This window comes from Hemitrygon akajei, chromosome 4 (assembly GCF_048418815.1).
Source record: "Hemitrygon akajei chromosome 4, sHemAka1.3, whole genome shotgun sequence".
NCBI lineage: Eukaryota > Metazoa > Chordata > Chondrichthyes > Myliobatiformes > Dasyatidae > Hemitrygon > Hemitrygon akajei.
The window spans coordinates 104838169-104860027 of NC_133127.1; the positions used below are offsets into that span (position 1 = coordinate 104838169).

General features: G+C 42.5%; 1 protein-coding gene across 4 annotated transcripts in view; it reads right to left on the reverse strand.

Annotated features, from left to right (window-relative positions):
• Positions 1-21859, reverse strand: part of trim2a (tripartite motif containing 2a) — a 386751-nt gene that overhangs the window by 316360 nt on the left and 48532 nt on the right. For all 4 annotated transcript variants that reach the window (XM_073043157.1, XM_073043161.1, XM_073043158.1 and 1 more), the window contains exon 2: positions 20275-20453. In XM_073043157.1, the coding sequence (XP_072899258.1) occupies positions 20275-20408 (134 nt within the window). In that variant the 5' untranslated portion in view covers positions 20409-20453. The remainder of the gene's footprint in view (positions 1-20274; positions 20454-21859) is intronic.

A 21859-nucleotide genomic window follows, 5' to 3' on the forward strand; every position in this document is an offset into this window, starting at 1 on the left:
GGCTACAGAAGGACTGTTTAGGAAAATGGGCCAAGAAATAGCAGATGGGATACAGTGTTGGGAATTGTATGGTCATGCATTTTGGTAGAAGAAATTAAAGGGTTGACTATTTTCTAAATGGAGAGAAAATACAGAAAACTGAGGCACCAAGGGACATGTGATTTCCTAAAGGTTAATTTATAGGTTGAGTCTATGGTGAGGAAGGCAAATGAGTTGTTAGCATTCATTCCACGAGGTCTAGAATATAAAAGCAAGGATGTGATGTTGAAACTTTACAAAGCTCTGGTGAGGCTTCACTTGGGAGTATTGTGAGCAGTTTTGGACCCCTTATCTTAGAAAGGATGTGCTAAAACTGGAGAGAGATCAAAGGAGGGTCACGAAAACGATATCAGGATTGAATGGCTCATCATATGAAGAGCATCTGATGGCTCTGTGCATGTATTCAAAAGAATTCATTAAAATGAGGAGTGACCTTATCGAAATCTAACAAATGGTGAAAGGTCTCGATAGAGTGAATGTGGAGAGGATGTTTCCTTTGGTGAGAGAGTCCAAGGCCAGAAACACAACCTCAGAATAGAGGAGTGTACTTTTAGAACAAAGATTAGAAGGAATTTCTTCAGCCAGAGTGGTGAATCTGTGCAATTCTTTGCCACAGGCAGCCATGGAGGCCAAGCATTTATGTATTTTTAAGGCAGAAATTGATAGATTCTTCATTGGTCAGGGCATGAAGAGATATGGGTAGAAGGCAGGCGATTGGGGCCAAGAGGAATACTGGATCAGCCATGATGTAATGGCAGAGCAGACTTAACAGGCCAAATGGCTTAATTCTCCTCCTATATCTTATGGTCTTAACAGGACTGGAAAGGAAGGGAAGAAGTTAGAGTAAGAGGTGGGGGGAAGGGAGGAAGAAGTACAATTTGGCAAGTGAAATCAGGAGAGAGAGAAAGGGAGGTGTGAAGTAAAGAGCTGGAAACTTGATTGATGGAAGAGGTGAAGGCTGGAGAAGGGGGATCTGACTGGAGAGGACAGAAAACCATGAAAGAAAGGGAAGGGGGAAGGAGCACCACCAGAGGGAAGTGATGGACAGATAAGGAGGCAAGATGGGACAGAGAAATAGAAATGGGGAATGGGGAAGAACGGGGGGAACAACTACCGGACGTTCAAGAAATCAATGTTCATGCCATCAAGTTGGAGGCTACCCAAATGGAATACAAGGTGTTGCTCCTCTAACCTGAGTGTGGCCTCATGGTGGAAATAGAGGAGGCCATGGACTGACATGTTGGAATGGGAATGGGCAGCCACTGGGACACACCAATTTTTGTGGCAGACGGAGCAACAGTGCTCGACAAAGCGTACTCTCCCGATCTATGTCGGGTTTCACTGATACACAGAAGGACGCACCGTTACCTGTCACCGTGTACTTCTTCCTTCCTTCCCCCACCACCATATTCTGATTTCTCCCCTTCCTTTCCAGCCTTGATGAAGCGTCTTGAACTGAAATGTCAACAATTACTCATTTCTATTTATGCTGCCTGGTCTCCTGAGCTCCTAAAGCATTGTGAGTGTGTCGCTTTGGATTTTCAGCATTTGCAGATTTTCTTGTGTTTATGAACCATCTCCTTTGTTTTGTTGGCATTGAGGAAGAGGTTATCAGCCTGGTACCAGGCCACATCATCTCTGTAGGCCATGTCATCATTGTTGGCAATCAACCTTTCTACTGCCATGGCATCAGCGAAGTTGACAATGTCACTTGACATATCTGTTCTATAATAGGTGACCCAATCAGTACATTGTACTCCAAGTGCGGCCCCAGCTGATCTTATGCAACTGCAACATATTGTTCCAACTCCTCTGCTCAATGCCCTGACTGATGAGGGCCAGTGCAGATGTGTTTTTCACAACCCAGTCAACCTGTGATTCCACTTTCAATGGACTATGCACTTTTATCCCAACCTCCCTTAGTTGCACACCCTAGTGCCCTAACATTCACAGTACAAGTACTTTGTTGATTTGACTTTCCAAAAAGCATTAACTGACACTTCCTTAATTGAAATCCATTTGCCACTCCTGATCAAAATTCCCTTGTGAAATTTCTTCACTATCAACATTTGCAAATTTGCTGATCAAGCTTTGTGAATTCACATCCAAACAAAATAAAGACTAACAAGTGTCCCAAATACAGTGTTGGGACACTTTGTCTATCCAAATACTAGGAGATCCTATCCCTCAGAGCTCCCTCCAGCAACTTCCCCACTATTGACGTCAGACTGATATCAGATGTCAAAAGGTTAGCCACCTTCCACTCTTCAGGAACTTCATCAGTTGCTAACGATGAAACAGATATCCCTGTAAGGGCCTCCAGTTTCTTCTCTACTTTCATCCATGTTAACGTGCTGTAAGATTGCACATACCTCCTCCTGCTCCCTGGTATCCATTAGCAACTTTCTTTATTATCCACAACTCAATTATGTTTTCTGTCAAAAGCCCATTTACATTTGCATGCAAATTATTTATGAAAATATGAATATAACTTTATGTATATGATAGAGCTTCCGGCACAGATACCTGCATAACACCACTGATCACAGACTTCCAGTTAGAATTACAACCTTCTAACCATGACCTTCCAATCTATATAACCAATAACATTTTTGAATCCAATTTACTAAGTTACTGTGGATCCCATGCATATTATGTCTACCACAAAGTCAGTCATACACCTTACAGAGATCCACATACACAGCATTAACTACCCTCTGCTCAATAACCTCAAAAAGCTCAATCAAGTTTGTAAGTGGTGATCTGCCTTGAACATTCTGACTTTCCATGATAAAGCCATGCTTCTCCAACCACGGCCAAGCCCAACAAATCCTGTCCACTAGCTTCCCTACCATTTATGACAGGCTCACCATGGAGTCATAGAGTCAGAGAGCAGAGCACAGAAAATGGTCTTATGGTCTTTCGGCCCATTGAGTCCATGCTGAAACCACTTAGACTGCCTATTCAAACTTTTCTTAAACATTGAAATTGAGCTCGCATGCACCACTTGTGCTTTTCTCTGTGCATTAGGTGTTGGTCTTGTTTTGATTGAGTTCTTTCAGGTTTCTTGCTTTGCGGCTGCCTGTGGGCAGGCGGGTCTCAAGGTGTGTGATTTACATTCTTTGAAAATAAATGTACTTCAAAATAGAGACCAAACATTAAAAATCTGCAGATGCTGGAAATCCAAAGCAACAGACACAAAATGCTGAAGGAACTCAGCAGGCCAGGCGGCATCTATGGAAATGAGTCGATGTTTTGTGCCCCGACTCTTCAACAGGAAATAGAGCGATTGCTCGCTTCCTGTTTCCTGATTACCACCCGCTGATTCCGTAGACCACCCCTCTGCGACATGCCCCTTTCTGCAGCTGTGGTATCATTCCTAATTCGCAAGCGTATCCTAGGATATCGTAGGAAACTAGGGAAGAGATCCCTGGTGGCCTGGGAGAGACAATTGAATCGTCTTTAGCCACAGTTGAGGTCTCAAAAGAGCAAGTATAGCTAATATTGTGCTTTAATTTAAGAAGGGCTGGGAGAAAAGCCAAGGAACTACTAGCCAGTGAGCCCAAATGTCAGCGATGGGAAAGCTACTTGAGAGGATTCTGAGTAATAGGATTTATCAACATCTGAAAAGACAAATCAGAATCACAATCAGAATCAGGTTTATTATCACCGGCATGTGATGTGAAATTTGTTAACTTAGCAGCAGCAGTTCAATGCAATACATAATCCAGCAGAGAGAGAAGGAAAAAAAACATAATAATAAAAATAAACAAGTAAATCGATTACATATATTGAATAGATTTTAAAAATGTGCAAAAACAGAAATACTGTATATTAAAAAACAGTGAGGTAGAGTCCAAAGCTTCAATATGCACTTAGGAATCGGATGGCAGAGGGGTAGAAGCTGTTCCTGAATCGCTGAGTGTGTGCCTTCAGGCTTCTGTACTTCCTACCTGATGGTAACAGTGAGAAAAGGGCATTCCCTGGGTGCTGGAGGTCCTTAATAATCGACGCTGCCTTTCTGAGACACCACTCCCTGAAGATGTCCTGTGTACTTTGTAGGCTAGTACCCAAGATGGAGCTGACTAGATTTACAACTTTCTGCAGCTTCTTTCAGTCCTGTGCAGTAGCCCCTCCATTCCAGACAGTGATGCAGCTTGTCAGAATGCTCTCCATGATACAATTATAGAAGTTTTTGAGTGTATTTGTTGACATATCAAATCTTTTCAAATTCCTAATAAAGTATAGCCGCTGTCTTGCTTTCTTTATAACTACTTCGATATGTTGGGACCAGGTTAGATCCTCAGAGATTTTGACACCCAGGAACTTGAAGCTTCTCACTCTCTCCACTTCTGATCCCTCTAATAGGATTGGTGTGTGTTCCTTCATCTTACCCTTCCTGAAGTTCACAATCAGCTCTTTCGTCTTACTGATGTTCAGATGGTCAGCATGGCCCATCCTTGTGGAAAATTATGCTTACAGATTTGATTGAATTTTTTTTTGAGGTTGTCAAGAGTAGAATGTTTGTTGTTGTCTTCATAGACTTTAGCAAGACCTTTACAAGGGCCCACGTATACTGTTAGCTTTGCGACTAAACCACGAGGCATCCAGGTTCAGCTAACTAATAGGATACAAAATTGGTTTGTTGGAAGGAGACTGAGCATGTTAAAGAAGGATTGTTATTTAGACTGGAGGTCTGTGACCAATGGTATGCCTCAGGGATCAGTGCTGAGTCCACTGTGTGTCGTGTTTTAACAAATTGGTTGTCAATGTTATTAATGCGGTTATTAAGTTCGTGGCTGACACCAAAATTGATAGCATAGTGGAGAGTAAAGGTGGTTATCCAAGTTTATAACAGGATTTAGATAAACTGGGAAAGTAGGTCAAGCAATTTTACTCACACAAGTGTGAAAGTGTGGCATTTTGGCAAGATAAACAGGACTTAGACAGTAAATACTAGAGCCCTGAAGACTTTGGTAGACAAAAGGGACCAAGAATACAGGCACACTGTTCCTTGAAAGTGGCAACACAGATGGACTGCATTGAAGGAGGTGAATGGCATACCTGCCTTAATTGATCAAGGTATTGATAAGATGGGAAATGACTGCAAGAGTTGAAACACTGATGCAATTGTACAGATTGTTGGTGAAGATGTTACTGGGCTCAAAGAACCACAGAACTGTATTCAGACTGAAATGTTTGAGTTGTAAGGAGGGACTAGGGCTTCTCTCCCCCGAGAACATTAGTATGAAGGGTTACCTCATAAGGGTGAACTCTGACACAATGTGGGAGGAGTCACAGATTTACACATCACTCAGGTTCTGCATTTACACTATGGATGTATTGGGAAGCTTCTTTAGAAGATAATAAAAGATGGGAAAGAGAAGCACTTGTAGAACAAATAGAGACACTGCAACAGTTAAACGATCTTTTCAAGGACATTTAAGACAGAAACTGCCATCGTCATCTGAAAGACTTGCTCTTGCATGTATTACCCTAAGCCAGAGACTCTTGCAAATTTCCTCAGATGCATGGTGGAGAGCTTTCTGAGTGGGTGGAACTAAAATGGCACCTGACAGCGACTCGTTTAAGCTCATCTGCGGAAACAGCTTAATTTCTACCTTTAATGGTTCTCTTTTTCCTTTTCAAGGTGGATGTGCTTCCGTTGAAGACCCTGACCTAGAGCAACACAAACTTTGGTTCTGGGGCTCATCGTCTGGCTAATTTTTAATATCCCAAGGATGCGGCCTGGAAGATGAGCACATCTTCAAGTTTCCGAGGTGTTGTGGCCCTGGGAATCAGACGACTCTATACTGGTGCAGCCAACTGAAGCCTCTTGAGAAAAAACTTAACATCAGGAACAGCAGATCAAGTGCCAGGGGCTCTGTACTCAGTGAATCGCATGCTCTCTCCCTTTCTCTCACTCTCGTTGGTGGGGGAGAGTTTGCCGTCGATTCTCGGGTTGGAGAGCTCGGGGCGGGGGGGGTGTTCTGACGTGGCAGACTTTAACACCACAAATCAGCAAGTTTCTTGCCTTTATTGGTCTCCCCTCTTGCTGTGAAAGGGGGACACCTTCTGAAAGGGGTAGAGAGACTGTGGTATGTAGAATTGTCAGGTGAACAATTAGTTTTTGTTGCACTGCAGATGCTTGGTGGGTGGAGGGTGCTGATGCTTTTTTTTTGCTGAAGTGATGGGGAGGGTCATTGAAGCTGCTGTGTATGGGAGCGGGGATGGGGGGGCTTTGGGGTTCTAGTATTTTAACTGCCACTCATTCTTTGGGGCACCCTTTGGTTTTCATGGATGTCTGCGAAGAACACGAATTTCAGGATGTATAATATATACATTCTCTGATATTAAAAGGAACCATTGAGTTAGTTGCATCACAGCCTGGTATGGAGCCTCCAATGCACAGGATTGCAAGAAGCTGCAGACGATTGTAGACTCAGCCAGATCCATCATGGGCACAACTTGGCCCGCCACCGGGCACATCTTCAATGCACCATCGGGCATATTGGAAGAAAGTATCATCGTTAAAGACCCTTCACCATCAAATTTCTGAGCAGTCCCTGAACCCATGAATGGTATCATGTTACTTGCATTACATGCTGCCCTCCTTATCCATGAATTCTGCATGCGCGAAGTCAACCAACTGTGAATCGCGTAAACCCGGCAGTGCTCTTCCAGCACTTGTTGTTTGAGCATGTACAGACTTTTTTTCCTGTCATTATTCCCTAAACTATGCAGTATAACAACTATTTTACATAGCATTTACATTGTATTAGGTATTATAAGTAATCTAGAGAATATTTAAAGTGTACGGGAGTATGTGCGTGGGTTAGAATCATAGAACACTACAGCACAGTACAGGCCTTTGAGTCCTCCATGTTGTGCCGACCCATATAATCCTTAAAGTACTGAACCCACACTACCCCATAACCCCCCGTTTTTCTTTCATCCATGTGCCTGTCCAAGAGGCTCTTAAATGCCTCTAATGTTTTAGCCTCCACCACCATCCCTGGCAAGTCATTCCAGGCACTCACAACCCTCTGTGTTTATAAAAAAAAACTTACCCCTTATGTCTCCCCTAAACTTCACTCCCTTAATTTTGTACATATGCCCTCTGGTGTTTTCTATTGGTGCCCTGGGAAACAGGTACTGACTATCCACCCTATCTATGCCTCTCATAATCTTGTAGACCTCTATCAGTCCCCTCTCATTCTTCTACACTCCAAAGAGAAAAGTCCCAGCTCTGCTAACCTTGCTTCATATGACTTGTTCTCCAAACCAGGCAACATCCTGGTAAATCTCCTCTGCACCCTCTCCATAGCTTCCACATCCTTCCTATAATGAGTTGACTAGAACTGAACACAATACTCTACAAATCTCTGGTGAGACCGCACTTAGAGTTGCAACATGACCTCTCTACTCTTGAACTCAATCTCCCTGTTAATGAAGCCTAGCATCCCATAGGCCTTCTTAACTACCCTATCAACCTGCGCAGTGACCTTGAGGGATGTATGGATTTGAACCCCAAGGTCCCTTTGTTCAACCACATTCTTAGGTAACTGACCATGAATCCTGTACTCAGTCTTCTGGTTTGTCCTTCCAAAATGCATCACCTCACACTTGTCCAGATTGAACTCCATCTGCCATTTTTCTGCCCAACTCTCAGCCTGTCTATATCCTCTTGTAACCTTCGACAACCTACAGCTCCATCCACAACTCCTCCAATCTTCATGTCATCCGCAAACTTACCCATCCTTCCACCTCTACATCCAGGTCATTTATAAAAATCACAAATAGCAGGGGTCCCAGGACAAATCCCTGCAGCACTCCACTAGCCACCGACTTCAGGCAGAAAACTTTCCTTCCACAACTACCCTCTGCTTTCTTCCTTTAAGCCATTTTTTTATCCAAACAGCCAAGGTTCCACTTACCCCATGCACCATGACTTTCTGGATGAGTTTCTCATGAGGGACCTCGTCAAATGCTTTGCTAAAGTCCATGTAGACGACATCCACTGCCCTACCCTCATCAATTTCTTTTGTTACCTCTTCAAAAAAACTCAATCAGGCTCATGAGGCACGATTTTCCCTTCACAAAGTCATGTTGCCTATCCATGAGTAGATTCTTTGAGTAGACTCCATGAGTAGACTTATTGTGTTATTGTAGATCAGGATCGAAAAATTTTGGAAGTTCTCTTACTAAGTAAGTCGGAACAGGTACATCCAGTATTATTTAGCGTCAGTTAGTCAAACGTTTGTCTTAGTATATAGATTATATTTTACCTTTCTATGCATATAAAACACTTAAGAACGTATGTTTCAGCACCGGGCTCGGGAACGGAAGTTTACGAGTTCAATCCAGTGACAGATCCCTCCCTAGTGTGCTCTCCACCGTGCCGGGTTGATGTGGAGGATCAAAAACCCAAACCCCCAAAACCCAATAATTAAACCACTGTGTTGCTTAGTAATAATTGTAGCTTTCAGCGGGACACAGCCTTTCTCATTTTATCCTTTAAAATTGTTCCAATTGTTGACCGACGTAGCCTAACGCTTTTCCAATGACCAATGGTGTTTCACCTCTTTCCGATTGCTTTATTATTTCCACTTTATTTTCAATCGTGATCATGATTATCTTCGTGAACAGAAACACCGCGGATTCAGATATCTGCCACCCGGTCCTAATGTCCACTGCACTGAGACAGGTTAAATAAGGTCTGGGGTTCCGCTGGGTCCTAAGATCCACCGCATTGAGATAGGTTGAATAAGGGACTTGAGCATCTGCGAATTTTGGTATCCGTGAGGGGTCCCGAAACCAATCCCTCATGGATTAGCAGGGCCGACTGTATTTATTTTTGAAACTTAATTTTTATGTCTTGCACTGTAATGTTGGTGTAAATCAACAACTTTAACAACATACATCAGTGATAATAAACCTGATTCTGTTTATTGGAGCCTAAGCTTGTATCTATAGTTGTCAGAGAAGCAACATCTACACGTTTGAACAAGAGAGTCCTCATTAAGATATAGAACGTCCATCCTCAAATTCAATCTCAGACATATACCAGAACTGCTCTCATGAGTGCAAGTATGTGCTTTCATTCACATTCAACATCCAAGCCTCAAATCAATTCTGACCACTACCATTTCACTAACTGCTCCCCAAAGTGCATTTAAAAACTTATATAATAATTTTTCCTTTTAAGACCAGATCAGATGACAGTTGGAAGCTACAGGTACCTCCTGGATCTAATGAAGTGGCCACTGAGTGTACTTCTGTGGTCTTCTGCTGCTGTAGTCCATCCGCGTTCTGCATTCAGAGATGCAGAGAAACTGTTGTAATGCGTTCCTGTCAGCTTGAACCAATCTGGCTATTCTCCTCTGACCTCTCCCATTAACAAGGCGTTCTCACTCACTGGATGGCTTTTACTTTTGGACCATGTTCTGTGAACTCTAGAGACTCTTTTGCATGAAAATCCCAGGAGATCAGCAGTTTCTATGACACTCAAACCACCCTGTCTGACACCAACATTCACTTCATGGTCAAAGTCACTTACTCATTCTGACATTTGGTCTGAACAACAATTGAACCTCTTGACCATGTCTGCATGTTTTTATGCATTGAGTTGCTACCATCTGATTGGCTGATTAGATATCTGAATTAACAAGCAGGTGTACAGGTGTGCCTGATAAAGTGGCCACTGGGTGTATATAACTTGGATAAGACTGTGCGTCCCAATTCGTATGTCATCACATGACAAAATTTGAACATGTAAAATGTTGTTGAATAATACAGCTGGACACGGATCAGCTGGAGAGTTTGGCAGAGAAGAACCAGATAGCAGTTAAATCAGACAACTGTGAAGTAATGTACTTTAGGAAGAGTAATTTGGGTAGAACATTTAAAGATGCCTAGGAAGCTTAGGAGCACTGATATACAACAGAGGCAAGTCCATGGTTCCCTGAAAGTAGAGATAAAGGTAGATAGTTTATTGAAGGTATTTGTTGTACTTGTCTTCAAAGGCAACAGGTGAGGTCCCAGAAGGACTGAATAGCCAATACTGACCCTTTGTTTAAGGGCAAAAGGGATAATCTAACAAATTATGTGCAAGTGAACTGTACATCAGAAATAGAAAAATTATTGAAGATACATATGGTTAGCTGTTAGTTATATTTAGAAAAGCACAGAGTTTAGGGATAGTGAACATGGTTTCGAATGGTGCAGTCATTTCTTACTAACTCCATTGAGATTTTTGAGAGGTCACAAAGATGATTGAGTTAGAGCAGTGGATGTGACCTCCATGAATTGTATCCACCTTGACCACTTCATTCTGCACTGCCACTACCCTCTGTGTGAAAAACATGACCCTTGGGTTCCCCAAAATCTTTCCACTCTCATCTTAAACCTGAGCCATCTAGATTTAGACTCCCTTAGCTGGGAAAAACACTGACCATATACGAGGGTGTCTAACCAATTTTTTCCTTGTACCACAAGACAATGCTGGTAACATCCTTGTGAATCTTTACTGTGCCGTTGACAACCTAGTGCCAGCTAAGGAACACAGGGATATTAGGGTCACAGGGTCAGAGAATGTCAAATCTTTGGGGGTGGAGTAAAGAAATTGCATGGATAAAAAAAAATATAGGAATCATACACAGGCCTCCAAATAGCAGCCATGATGTGGGATTGAGACTGCAAAGGAGGCTAGAAAAGGCATGTAATAAGGGTAATGTCACAATCGTAAAGGGGGATTCAAAGGGATTGGGAAAATCAAGTTGGTATAGAATCGCAAGAGAGGGAATTTGTTGAATGCCTACGAGATAATTTTTTTTTTAAGAGAGGCTTGTGCTTGAGCCTACTTGGGGAAAGGCTATCTTAGACTGGGTGTTGTATAATAACCCAGTTCTTATGAGGGAGCTTAATGTAAAGGAACCCTGAGGAGTCAGTGATCATAATATGATTGAATTCATACTGCAATTTGAGAGGGAGTCAATATCACAATGGAATATGAGAGAGGAGCTTACCCAGGTGAATTGGAGGAGGATAATGGTGGGGATGACGGCAGAGTAGAGATGGCTGAGGTTTCTGGAAATAGTTCACAAGGCACAGGCACAAGTCCCACAGAGGAAGAAGTTCTCAAATGGCAGGGGTAGACAACCTTGGCTGACAAAGTTAGTTAAGGACTACATAAAAGCCAAGGAAAGGGCATATAAGGTAGCAAAAGTGAGTGGGAAGTTGGATGATTGGGAAGCTTTAAAAATCCAACAAAGGCAACTAAAAAAAAAACGATAAGGTGAAATATGAGGGCAAACTAGCCAATAATATAAGGCAGGATACTAAAAGTTTTTTCAATTATTTAAAGAGTAAAAGGGAAGTGAGAGTTGGTATTGGACCACTGGAAAATGATGCTGGTGGGGTAGTAATGGAGGACAAAGAAATGGCAGATGAACTTAATGAGTACTTTGCATCTGTCTTCACTGTGGAAGACTCTAGCAGAGGTCCATGAGTGTCAGGGAGCAGGGGTGAGTGCCATTGCTATTACAAAGGAAAAAGTGCTAGGCAACTGAAAGGTCTTAAGGTGGATAAGTCACCTGGACCAGATGGACTACATCCCAGAGTTCTGAGAGAGGTTGCTGAAGAGATAAGGGATGCATTATTGGTCATGATCTTTCAAGAATCACTTGATTCTGGCATGGTCCCAAAGGACTGGAAGATTGCAAATGTCACTCTTTAAGAAGGGAGGAAGGCAAAAGAAAGGAAATTATAGGCCAGTTAGCCTAACCTCAGTGGTTGGGAAAGAGTTGGAGTCTATTATTAACAATGAGGTTTCAAGGTACTTGAAGACTAATGATAAAATAGTCAAAGTCAGCATGGTTTCTGTAAAGGGAAATCTTGCCTGACAACTCCGTTAGAGTTCTTCGAGGAAGTAACGAAAGAGAGGCAGTGGATATCATTTACTTGGATTTTCAGAAGGTGTTTGATAAGGTGCCACACATAAGGCTGCTTAACAATATAAAATCCTGTGGTGTTTCAGGAAAGATACTGGCATGGATAGAGGAATGGCTGACAGGCAGGAGGCAGTCAGTGGGAATAAAGGGGGTTTTCTGGTTGGCTGCTAGTAACTAGTGGTGTTCCTCAGGGGTCAGTATTGGGACCACTACTTTTGACATTGTGTGGCACGTGGCCAAGTGGTTAAGGCATTGGACTAGCGATCTGAAGGTCGTGAGTTTGAGCCCCAGCTGAGGCAGCGTGTTCTGTCCTTGAGCAAGGCACTTAACCACACATTGCTCCAGTCCATCCAGCTGAAAATGGGTACCGGCAAAATGCTGGGGGTTAACCTTGCAATAGACTGGTGTCATATCCGGGGAGTGGGGGGGGCGGCGTCTCAACCTCTCAGTCACTTCACGCCACGGAAACTGGCATAAACACCGGCCTAATGAGCCTATAAGGCTCGGGACAGACTTTAACTTTTGACATTGTTTGTCAATAATTTGGATAATGGAATTGATGGTTTTGTGGCACAAAGTTTGTGGATGAGACAAGGATAGGTGGAGGGGTAGGTAGTGCTGAGGAAGCAATGCAACTGCAGCAGGACAGACAAATTGGAAGAATGGGCTAAAAAGTGGCAGATGGAATAGAGTGTTGGGAAATGTATAATGCATTTTGGTAAAAGGAACAATAGTGCAGACTATTATCTAAGTGGGGAGAAGGTTCAAACATCAGTGGTGCAGAGGGACTTAGGAGTCCTCATGCAAGACTCCCAGAAGGTTAACTTACAGGTTGAGTCTGTGGTAAAGGAGGCAAATTCAATGTTGGCATTTACTTCAAGGGAATAGAATATAAAAGCAAGGAGGTAATGCTGAGCCTTTATAAAACACTAGTCAGGCCACACTTTTGGGCCCCATATCTCAGAAAGTATGTGCCAAAGGGTTTCAACCCAAAACATCGACTGTGCTTTTTTTCCATAGATGCTGCCTGGCCTGCTGACTTCCTCCAGCATTTTGTGAGTATTGCTCGGATTTCTAGCATCTGCAGATTTTCTCATTTGTGGACAGAAAGGATGTGTTGTCATTGAAGAGAATCCAGAGGAGGTTCACAAGAATGATTCTGGGGATGAAGGGGTTAACATCTGAGAAAAGTTCGGCAGCTTTGGGCCTGTACTCTCTACAATTTAGAAGAATTTGAGGGGATCTCATTGAAACCTACTGAATTTTGAAAGGATGGGTGGATTATCCAAAACTAGAGTCCAGCCTCAAAACTGAGGGATGACCCTTTAGATCAGAGGTAAGGAGGAATTTCTTTTAGCCAGAAAGTAGTGAATCTGTGGAATTCTCTGCCACAGACTGCAGTAGAGGCCAAGTCCATGAGTATATTTAAGGCGGAAGTCAAAGGCGTCAAAGGATATGGTGAGAAGGCAGGTGTATGGAGTTGAGTGGGATTAAGGATCAGCCATGAAGGAATGGTGGAGCAGACTCGATGGGCTGAATGGCCTAATTCTGCTCTGATGTCTTATGATCATAGTATGGTGATGAGAACTGTAAACAATATTGCAGGTACTGTTTCATGCAGCTATAACATGACATTCCAACTCAAACTCAATGCCCCATCCATTGAAGGAAGCTTGCCAATACACCTTCACCACCTTGTCTACCTGCATCACTATGTTCAAGGAAATATGGCCCTCAGGTCTGTTTTACTACACATCCCAGAGGCTGTCACACACTGTGCATGTCCTGCACCAATTTAACTTCATAAAATGTAACACTTCACATTTGTCAGAGTATAATTGAAGCTACCATTCCTTGGTGCACTTCCCCAATTAATCTGGTATAACTTCAGATAACCTTTCTGACTGTCCACCACACCAAGATCTTTGGGGTCATGTGGAAACTTAGTAATTATGCTACTTAATTTGTATACAATTCATTAATATCAATGACTCAGCAACAATCCCTATAGCATAAACTGATCAAAGGCCTCCAATCTGAGTAAAACCTCTACAAGACCACCATGCCTTCTTCCACCAGCCAATTTTGTTTCCAATTGGCTAGTTCATTATCATGTAATCTAATCTTTCAGACTAGCCACATGAAAGCCGATCAAAAGCCTTGCTAAAGTTCACGTAGGCAGCATCTGCCACACTGCACTCATCATCGTCAAGTCACTACTTCAATCAAATCTGTGAGAAAAATATTTATTACTTTCTTCCCTTCTCTTCACTTTGTTCCACAGTTTGAGCAGTTGGAAACCAGGCAGGAGAGTGGATTGCTCCTCATGTGGGATGTGGGAAGTCACTGACAGAAATAAGCAGGAAGGCAATTCAGAACTGTTGTGCTCACGCAGTTTCAAGCATTCAGGCTTGAAGGTACCAAAAAAAATGACTGGACGTGAAAATGGAAAGATTTCATTACTCAACAAGTTAGGAATTATAAAGAATTTGAAGGTATCAGCAATCACCTTGAATGTTAAATGAAAATAAAGATTTGGCAGATATCATCAACAGCATTGTATGAAGGCAGTGCATTAGCTGCACTAGGTGTCTGCACTGATTTTGTTCATTTACAGTCAAAGAAACACAGCAGATTAATTCCTGCATGATGACTACTTGGAATTCATAGTTTTATAGTAATGTAGAGGTATTGCAGTGATCTGATTTGTTGTGTATTTCATTTAAATACCGTAGATTCCGGATTTTAAGCCGCTACTTTTTTCCCACATTTTGAACAGCTTTGAACTCTGCGGCCTTTAATACGGTGCGGCTAATGCATGGTTTTTTTTCATGCCGCCAAAAACATTTTGCCTCGTAACAGTAGACCAATAAAATTGATGAGTAGTTCACAGAGGTCCAATGAAATTGTACGATAAATCAAGCGCACTTTCACAATTAAATTATTGTAAATCAGTCATTTGTACTCACCCTCATCAACATGGAAAACACTCGAAGAAAAGCATTGTGCTGCCTTTATGGCAGTTATTTAGTTTATAATATTTTCGCTTAGTAATTCATTTTCTAGTTAAAGTTAGAAGAGTTTTAACTATATTTGTTTTCTGTACTACATCGCGGGATGCTATGACGTCACACCCGGTTTCGCCGCGTCTTGTGGGAAAATGCCGGTTTGCGATAAACGGGAAGGCGGGGGCGAGCGGCGGAGCCAAAACGCTGCTTTTAAGTTAAAGGCGATCAATAACTTTTCCTGGTAGGCTGCAGTATATATATTTTTTACCAGTCGTTAGGAGATATTGGAATGTTGTTCAGTAAAAAAGTATACGCAACGTATATTTAAAAGTAGCCGCGTTACAGGCACGGTTCGAAAAAAAGCATTTGCAATATGTATTTGTTTATGTTACCATATGGATTTAATTAAAAGTTAAAAAATCCTCACGTGTAATATCTTTCTGTGTAAATATCTCATATTACAACGTGGGACACCTGCGGCCGAAAATCCGGTGCAGCCTAAAATCCGGTGCAGCCTGTACAAGTAAAAAATTGATTTTCTTTCTAAAATTAGAGCCAGCGGCTTTTAATCAGGTGCGCTCTGTAGTCCGGAATCTACGGTACATAAATTGTTGCTCAGTAAAACAGTAATTTGTCCTTTTTATACCTTTTCACTACTTAACTATTTCCATGAAACTTTGGCTAATTGTGGCAGCCATTTAATTGAGCCAAAGCATACTGGTCCCAATTAACTGGAATCAACTGCATTTACTCATTTAATTATATATATTATATACTATATTCATATATTCTTATTGTACTGTAACTTATAATATTTTTATGTATTGCACTGTACTGCTGAGACAAAATAACAAATATGGTAACACATGTCAGTGATTCTGATTCTTGCTGGGATCACTCAGCAGGTTTCAATGCATCTGTAGAAAGACAAACGACATTCACATTACACTTTTGTATATTCTTCAGCATCTCAGCCCTAAACTGTTCTTTTCCCTCCATCGATGCTGCTGATCCCCTGAGCTCTTCCAGCATTTGTATGTTGCTTAAGACCATAAGACCACAAGATATAGGCGCAGAATTAGGCCATTTGGCCCATGAAGTCTGCTCTGCCATTTCATCATGACTGATCCATTTTCTTCTCAACCCCAATCTTCTGCTGTCTTAAATATGCTTAAATATACCTCATAACTCAACCAATTCAATAGATTTCAACAGGTATACTTAATGTCAGAAAAATGTAAACAATACGTATACATCCTGAAATTCCTTTTCTTTGCAAACATTCATAAAAACAGGGAGCTTCCTAAAGAATGATTGACAGATTCCACAGATTCATCACGCTAGCTAAAGAAATTCCTTCTAATCTTCGAAATGGACATCCCTCTATTCGAGGCTGTTCCCTCGGTTCTAGACTCGTCCACCATACGAAACATCCTCTTAATTTTATCATGACCTTTCAACATTCAATAGGTTTCAATGAAATCCCCCCTCATTCTTCTGAATTCCTGAGAGTAGAAGCGCAGAGCCATCAAATGCTCCTCATGGGAGGTGTCAGAGGATTGGAGGATAGCTGAAGTTGTTCCGCTGTTTAAAAAAAGCTCTAAGCATAAACCAGGAAATTATAGGCCAGTGAGTATGGCATCAGTGATGGGAAAGTTATTGGAGGGTACTCTAAGGGACTGGATGTATAAGTACTTAGACACAGTCCGATTAAGGATAGTCAGCATGGCTTTGTGTGCAGTAGGTCATGTTTAACCAATCTGATAATAGTTTTTCAAGGAAGTTACCAGAAAAGTGGATGAAGGCAGTTGATGGTGTCTAGACAGACTTTAGTAAACCATTTGACAACGTCCCACATGGGAGGCAGGTCAAGAAGGTTTAGTCACTCTGAATTCAAGATGGAGTAGCAAATTGGATTTGATATTGGCTCTATGGGAGTAGATGGTTGCCTCTTTGACTGGAGGCCCATGACTAGTTGTGTGTCACAGGGATCAGTGCTGGATACTTTGTTGTTGCATCTATATCAATGATCCAGCTGATAATGTGGTTAACCTGATCAGGAAACTTGCAGATGACACCAAGATTGGGGGTATAAAGGACAGCGAGGAAGGTTATCACAGCTTGCAGAGGGATCTGCATCAGCTGGAAAAATGGGCTGAAAAATTGCAGATGGAATTTAATGTAGATAAGTGCAAGGTTTTGCACTTTGGTAGGACTAACCTGGATAGGTCTTACACAGTGAATGGTAGGGCACCAATGAGTGTGGTAGAACAAAGGGATTTGGGAATACAAGTTCATAATTGATTGAAAGTGGTGGCCCAGGTATATAGGGTTGTAAAGAAAGCTTTTGGCACATTGGCCTTCATAAATCAAAGTATTAAATACAGGTGTTGAGATATTATGTTGAAGTTGTATAAGACATTGGTAAGGCCTATTTTGGAGTATTGTGTGCAGTTTTGGTCACCCACCTACAAGAAAGATATAAACAAGTTTGAAAGAATACAGAGAAACTCACAAGGATGTTGCCTGGTCTGGAGGACCCGAGTTATATGATGATTAAAATGAGATTTCATACAGGTGTACAAATTATGTGGGGTATGGATAGGCTTTTTCCACTGAGGTTGGGTGGGCATCTGCTTTCCTCACCACTGACTCAATCTGCAAATTAAACTTAAGGGAATTGTGCACAAGGACTTCCAAGTCGATTTGTACCTCAGATTTTTGAATTTACTCTGTATTTAGAAAATAATGTCAAAGTTCATGACTATACACTTCCCAACACCATACATTTTCCTAATCTGTCCAAGTCCTTCTGTAACCTCCCTACTTCTTCAAAACTACCTGCCCCTCCACCTATCTTCATATCGTCTGCAAACATGGCCACAAAGCCATTAATTCCACCTTCAAAATTATTGATATATAACGTAAAAAGAAGTGGTCCCAACACAGGCCCCGATAGAACACCACCAGTCACCAATCTGGTATCTTTCTAATAATACCATGAGCTATTAAACTGTTAAGCAGCCTCACGTGTGGCACCTTGTCAAAGGTCTTCAGAAAATCCAAGTAAACAGCATCCACTGATTCTCTTCTCTCTCTCCTGTTTGTTATTTCTTCAAAGAATTCCAACAGAATTGTCAGCCAAGATTTTCCCTTGAGAAAACTATGCTGACTAATGCCTATTTTAACGCATGCCTCTAAGTACCCCGAAACTACATCCTTAATAATCGACTCCCACATCCTCCCAACACTGAGATCAGACGAACCATCCTTCAGTTTCCTTTCTTCTGCCTCGCTCCCTTCTTGGAATGACATTTGCAATTTTTCAGTCCTCTGGAACCATTCCAGAATCTAATGATTCTTGCAAGATCATTATTAATGCCTCCACGATCTCTTCAGCTATCTCTTTCCGAACCCTAGGGTGTAGACCATCTAGTCCAGGTGACTCTTCTACCTTCAGACTTTTCATTTTGTAAGTGGTTTATGTTGTGGCACATACCGGCTAGCATAATCACAGAAAAGAAACTAATGCTGGCAGCTCCGAGACCCTGTAATACATCGTTGGGATTGATAACACTGATAAACCTTGCAAATGATTTCAATTCAGACATGATGTTAACAAATATCAATAATGTTACACATTATTTATTCATTTTCTTACTTGCTTCCTTGCTCATTTTGACACACAGCACAGAATCAAGCCCTTCTGGCTCAACACACCAGAACAGAAACATGACCAAATAACCTTTCTAACCTGTAAACTGTTGCAAGATGCGAGGAAACCCATGAGGTCACATGAAGAATGTACAAACTCCTGACAGACATCAGAGGAATTGAACCCTGGTCACCGGCACCCTAATAATGCTACGCAAACCATTCTAGTGACATATTAATTTCACGGAAATGTAATGAAGCAATTTCTACAAGGAATACCGGAGGCAATTAGGGAGCTTATGGCAAAGGAACCCTTAAGACAGTGATCACAATATGATCAAGTTCAACTTGAAATTTGATAGGGAGAAAGTAAAGACCACAAAACTTCGGAGCAGAATTAGCCCATTTGGCTCATTGAGTCTGCTCCATCATGGCTGATCCATTTTTCCCCACCTCAGCCCCACTCCCCAGGCTTCTCCCTGTGGTCAATCAAGAACCTATCAAGCTCTGCTGTGCCCTCTTATCCTAGACTCCCCCACCATGGGATCCCCCATCCTTTCCACATCTACTCTGTCTGGGCTTTTCAACATTTGAAAGATTTCAATGAGATCCAACCCCCCATCATCTAAATTCCAATGAGTACAGACCCATAGCTATCAAATGTTCCTCATCTGATAACCCTTTCATTCCCGGAATCATCCTTGTGAAGCTCCTCTGGATCCTCTCCAATGCCAGCACATTTTTTCTTTGCTGAGGAGCCCAAAACTGTTCACAATACTCAGGGTGAGGCCTCACCAGTGCCTTATAAAGCCTCAGCATCACATCCCTGCTCTTGTATTCTAGACAACTTGAAATGACTGCTATCATTGCATTTGCCTTCCTCACCACCAACTCAACCTGCACGTTAACCTGGAGAGTCAGTGGTGAGGAAGGCAAATGCAATGTTAGCATTCATTTCAAGAGGTCTAGAATACAAGAGCAGGGATGTGATTCTGAGGCTTTAAAGGCACTGGTGAGGCCTCACTTTGAGTATTGTGAACAGTTTTGGGCTCCGCATCTAAGAAGAGATGTGCTGACATTGGAGAGGGTTTAAGGGAGGTTCACAAAGATGATTCCAGAAATGAAGATTTATCCTATGAGGGTTGTGTGATGGCTCTGTGCCTGTACTCGCTGGAATTTAGAAGGGGGATAGATCTCATTGAAACCTTTTGAATGCTGAAATGCTAGACAGAGTAGATGTGGAGAGGATGTTTCCCATGGTGGGGGAAACTAGGACAAGAGGGCACAGCCTCAGGATGGAGAAGTGTCCATTTAAAACAGAGATTCGGAGAAATTTCTTCAGCCAAAAGGTGCTGAATTTGTGGAATTTGTTACCACAGTTAGCTGTGGAGGCCAGGTCATTGGGTGTATTTAAGGCAGAGATTAATAAGTTCTTGATTATTCAGGGCATCAAAGGTTACAGGGAGAGGCCGGGGAATGGGCTGAGGAGGGGAGAAAAGATCATTCATGATTGAATGGCAGAGCAGACTCGATAGGCCAAATAGCCTCACTCTGTCTTATGATCTTTAGTTTTTATTTTGGTTTCCACAAACTTCAGTCAAATTTGAAAAGGTGTCACCTACCTCTCACAAAAGGTGTGTAAACAAGGAAGAACTTTGGGAATTTTGTAATGATCCAGGCAGATGCTGCAGATCAGAAACTGTTTGTCAATTTGGCGTACCACAGGACTGGTAATGCTTGAGCAGTCACTGGCCATCCTAAAGCACTGACATGTGGGTTCCGTTTGGCCTCACCCAGCACACTGCAAGGAAGAGACAGAACAATAATTATGAACTTCAAAAATACTCCATTCAAAGGACAACACATTTTCTCACAACTTCAAGTCAATAAAACCATGCAGCAATCAGGTAAATTTATAATGATTCTAAGGATCACTGAAGCAATTGTTTAACAACCTGCATTGACCAGTTCAGGATATGATCATTAGTGACTCACACATCAGTCCGTGTGAAACTAGAGCAAATTTAAATGTTGTTAAAAAAAAAGGACATAACACCAAAACTGAACACAAGAAACTTCAGCAGCAGTAAATAGTAAGCAATTACTCTGACTAATTCAGAATAGGATGCAGATACAAAGAGACTGAAGATGCTGGAATCTGAAGCAACATACAATATACTGGAGGAACTCAGCAAGTCGAGAAACATCTTTTGTAGGAAAGGAACTACCATTGTTTCTCTTCCCATCCCCCAATAACCTCTGCCACTCCCTCCCATCCCCACTCCAGCCCCTCCCCTTCTTCCTCCCTCACCCTCCTATCTACTTCCTCCTTAACCCTCCCATTCCCCTCTCCTTCCCTCATTTCACATCCCCCTCTCCTCCCCTTCTCCCTCATCCCATCCGCTCTTCACTCCCTCCTTCTCACTTCCACCTCCTCCCTCACACCCCTCCCCTCCTCTCTCCATGCTCCCCCTCCCCATTTTCCCTCCTCCCTCTCCTGCCTCCTCCCCTCCCTTTACCCCCTTTCCCCTTCCCCCCTCCTCGCTTCTCTTCCTCACCCCCTCCACTCCTGCCCCCTCCCCCATCACCCCTCCCTACTCCTCACCCACTCCCGCCTCTAACCAATTTACATCCCCCCACCCTACCCCTGCCTCTATTCCCACTCCCCCCCCCCCTTTCCTGCCCCTAGATCAGGATGTTTTTCAGAACCACTGACCATGAAGCACTTTGAGATGTTCCATGATAGGCTCTGTATCAGCGCAATTTCTTTCATCCCAGTTTATGCTTCCGTAGCTACTTCAAATACAGCTAAATAGCTCCTTCCACCCGGTCTCCTGCAAGGATGACTCTTTTTCCTGGCTTCTCCGCCTCTGTTGTATCTACTCTCACCACGAGGCTTTCTACTCTGACACTTTGAAAGATCCTTCTCTCACGCATCGTTCCTCTATTTCCGGCACATCTGCTCTCACCTCCCCTCTTCCCAAGCCTGACAGATATGGCGTGTGTAACGGACCTTTTAGCTTAATCCATCGAGCAGGATTCACCAGCATCAGTAACAATGCAGCTTCAAATGCACAACAGGAGTTGGGTATTGTTCAGTAACTGACTCGCCTTCTACAAGGCACACATCAGTAGCGTAATGGAATTTCCTTCACTTGGACAAACACAGTTACGCTAACACAAGATACTCAGCATCACGCGTAATAC